The sequence below is a fragment of the Populus trichocarpa genome, chromosome 1 (genome assembly GCF_000002775.5).
Source record: "Populus trichocarpa isolate Nisqually-1 chromosome 1, P.trichocarpa_v4.1, whole genome shotgun sequence".
Classification (NCBI taxonomy): domain Eukaryota; kingdom Viridiplantae; phylum Streptophyta; class Magnoliopsida; order Malpighiales; family Salicaceae; genus Populus; species Populus trichocarpa.
The window spans coordinates 33,406,850-33,410,864 of record NC_037285.2 but is presented as its reverse complement, the minus strand read 5'-3'; the positions used below and the strand labels follow the sequence as shown (position 1 = coordinate 33,410,864).

Genomic DNA, 4,015 nt, shown 5'->3' with positions numbered 1-4,015 from the left:
TGAACTGGTTTCGGTTTTTTTAAAAAAATATTTTAGTTTGGTTATTTTTTTTTTATAAAAACCGAATCAAATCGAAAATGATCACCCCTAGATATGCAAGTGGGAGAGAGATAAAAGCAGATAAACAATGTGATAATTTGGGTTATGCCCGAGAAAACTCCAGCCAAAATCATGCACTAAATTATTATTTTTTTAATATCAAACTTTAAAAGGGCTAAACTTTGATTTCATTTGAGTGATTAATCAGTCTTTTGCAAAGTCGATTTTTAAAAATCAAATCAAAATTTTGGTATAAATCAAATGCAAATAGCTCGTGTTTTGGTGATAATTTTAGAACACCACATGCCTCTTTGGGCACTAATTATTAAAGAAACAAAATCTTCTTGAACCAAAAGTCTAGTCCCAAATAACTGTTTCTTTCTTCAACTAAACATCACGAGCAAACCCTTCAAACACTCAAATGATCACGTCGGCAGAAATAACCCATAGGAAACGGCATGGATCTTAGACTCAGAAAAATAGTGAAAGCAAACCAACAAAATAAGTCTTTCGGGAGGAAACTTGATGTCAGTATACGGCCTTTGATCTTCAATATTAAAATAAAAAAAACAGCTAAAATCCCGTCTGCACACAAGTTCAAATTGATTTAACTTGAAGAGCAAGCCTAGGATCTTCGAAGGACCCACTTGAAAAATTGGTGGACTCTTCCTTTAATTTGATTTTGAATTTCTTGATCTTGCCTGCGCTCTTAGGTTACTTGGTCACATGGAGAGGCAGTACTACTACTGGGGAAGGTTAATTAATTTTCAGGGTAATGCAACATTAAGAAATACACACACACACACGCTAAGAAAAGGTTTTAAAAATACTCATTATTAAACCATATATTAATTTTAAAGTGAGATTCAATTACAAGTCTTGCTAATCTAATAGCTCACATGTGTTTTTTTTTTTTAATTTTTTTCTTAATATTTAGGATTACTCTGATTCATAATATTTAACCACCCTCTTCAATCAACACGCCTCTTTCATTTTATTTATTTTTTGGTTAAACTTATGAATTGAGATTATATTTTGGTTTTCGGAGGTTATTAAGAAAGTATACAAGGTAGATTACTTTTTTTTTTGTAAAATAATAATCCTTTCATTCCAAAAAAGAAAACCCAAAAATAATTACCCCTAAGAAAAACTTGTTTCACTCCAGACCCAAAAATAATTACCTCAAAAATAGGTTTGGGGGAAACAAATTTTCTTGCAGTAATATATATTTAGAAATTGCCATTCAGTTTATGTATTACAAATCCCATTGTTCATCTTCGTTTAACTCATAAATCAGATTAAAAGTACCATGCGTTATCAATTAATAAAATCCAAGTTCTATCGTACAAGGAGGGTCTTTAACAAAATAAAATCAAATAAATAATCAAATCAAATAAAAGGGACGGCGTGTTTTTTATTGGGTATTAGTAATAGTATACCTTCATATCATGAACTGTGCCCTATCTCCTTTTTGTTTGGTCTGATTTCCTAGCTACAGTCTGACGACCAGAGGCGAGCCTAGGAATTTTGGGTCGGGTCGTGGGTTTACTAGGGGAAAAAACAGAACAAAGTAGTTGATGTTGAACCACGTACGTCCGAATCGTGTCCACTAGATTATTTGTTTTTTAGTGATTTATGCGTTTGATTGCATAAAGGTCAGTGTTTTAATCTCTTGGATTTCCTCGTCTTGTGCAGGCCAGCTCTTCTCAACGTGCCAAACGTGGGTCTCAAGCACAGTATACGAGCGTGTGCTTCTTGACCGAAAGCACTGGTGTGTTTGTTGGCCATTGCCCTTTAGGGGTTTTCTTCATGTCCTTCTCTTTCTTGTACACGTACGCTTGTTTGCGAGTTGTGAGAGAGATGACACGTCAAAATAAAGCAAGGGTGTTTTTCTCAAGTCAAGGATGGAGGTTCCAGTAACGTAATTAGCTAGTTAGATTGGGAATTGGAAACAACTAAGGAATTTTCTTTCCTTGATCACCTCCATAAAGCCATTTATATAAATAAATGACCTTTGTCTCTCCTTGCCCTAGCCTACAAAGACAAACCAAGGCCACCACAAGTCTTCTTTGCCCTTTCTTTCATCTTGGTTTACCCTCCCTCCCCCTCTCTCCCCCTCCAGCTCTTGTTTGCATGATTTGGTATATTACAACAAGTTAGCTTTAACCTTGTTGAGTGAATGATCATCCAAGTCTTGGCTCAACTTGGTTAGGGAACTTGATTTGGAGAGCGTGTGAGAGAGATTGAGATAGGAAATGGAAAGGCCAAACTTTGTTGAGAATGGAGGGCTCAGATTGCCTATTGGATATAGGTTTCATCCAACGGATGAAGAGCTTGTTGTTCATTACCTGAAGCGAAAGGTCCTTGGTCTTCCATTGCCAGCTGCTGTCATTCCTGAGTTTGATGTATTCCAAACTGATCCTTGGAGCTTGCCAGGTTAGTCAAAAACCCATTCTCTTGAACTTGTAAGTCGGGGTATTATTTAGTGCTTACAAGTCTTCTATTAGTTTTGTTTTGAGAGAACTGGATTTTCTTAACTAAGTTGGACTATATCCTGCTTTCAAGATTTTTGAAGACTTTAGATTCATGCTCTATTTAAGCTCATAAAAGAAAGCCCTCTGAGTTTTGACCATGTTTGAGAGATCCTGAGATGGTTTAAACCTCATAATTTGTTCTGGTTCTAGGTAATTTGAAGGAAAAGAGGTACTTCTTTAGCCAAAAGAAGTTGAATGACTTTGGAACAAAATGCAAGAGATCCGCTGGTTATATACCTTCTGGTTACTGGAAACCCGTTGGGAAAGGCAAGCAAATTGTAGCTTCTGGTAGCAACCAAGCAGTTGGAATAAGGAAAACGCTGGTTTTCAGAGAAAGAAATCATTCTAGTAAGACTAGAACTCAATGGGTGATGCATGAATATTGCCTTGTAGGCTTGCCAACAGACCCCAAAACCACCCAGGTAAAAATATGAAGCAGTTCCAGTGATACTGCGTGCATATGGCACGCAGTCGCAACATTGTTTTTTTCTATGCAATTAATGGATTTTGTTTATGATACTCTCATGTGCAGATGAAAGTGGGAGATTGGGTTGCTAACAGTATATTTCACAGGAAGAGGAAACCTAAAAACCATGTGGTCATGATTTCCAACCCTTCAAACATTAACAAGAGGCAAAATGTCGAGATTATTAGTCCTAGTTTCATGGATTTTATGATGGAACAAAGCTCTGATGAAGCTGGTGCTCCTTCACAATGTTCAAGTGGAGTCACCGAGGTGTCTTCTAATGAGTTTGATCAGGAAGAAATCAGTTCCTTCATTAGCCTGTTTACTTATCCTTGTAAGAGGAAGAGGACTTGAAATTTCCTCCGAAGGAAACTCTGTATCAGATGAATCAGATATTGTACGTGCAACAGTGATCAGAATGACTAAAAATGAAAAGAAAAGGCATCCAATTTGTCCATGGACTTTACATATATTCAGGCCTGTCTATCTAATTCATGAAATTGCTTGTGGTGTTATTTCTTCCCTGTAACTGTGCATGCAGTACATGAAATTTAATATCACATTGATGATTCAGATGGAATAGTTGTAACAATGCAGGACCATTTATCATTATCATTTCTGTCAATAAAGCTCTGAAAAGGTTGTCTAATTTAAGCAATTTACTATCAAAAGGTGAACCATTTTCTGAGAAGAATGATGCAAAGTAGGCATAGAAGAGAGGAATCCAAAGTAAAAAGAAAGGTTCTACGCTATCTAAATAATAACTTCGTTAGAAAAGTCGATCCCTTATGGACAAGCACATAGAACCATCGATGCCAAAAGATTTATGGTGAAGAAAGGGCATATCTACACATGGGGCTGGATTCTCGTGCGTATGCAATAAGAGAGTGACATAGCTCCCTCCTAAAATATGATTCTCTTGATGGTGTTCTCATGACTTTTGTGTTCACTTACAATGTTTTGAATTACCAGGCCA

At 36.4% G+C, this 4,015-nt stretch overlaps 1 protein-coding gene across 1 annotated transcript; it reads left to right on the top strand.

The window, feature by feature from the left end:
- Positions 1–1,890: 1,890 nt before the first annotated feature.
- Positions 1,891–3,509, top strand: LOC7495810 (NAC domain-containing protein 83). Its single transcript, XM_002298616.4, has 3 exons — positions 1,891–2,475; positions 2,724–2,995; positions 3,106–3,509. The coding sequence occupies exons 1-3, from the start codon at positions 2,295–2,297 to the stop codon at positions 3,391–3,393; spliced, it is 741 nt and encodes a 246-aa protein (XP_002298652.2). The 5' UTR covers positions 1,891–2,294; the 3' UTR covers positions 3,394–3,509.
- Positions 3,510–4,015: the final 506 nt, after the last annotated feature.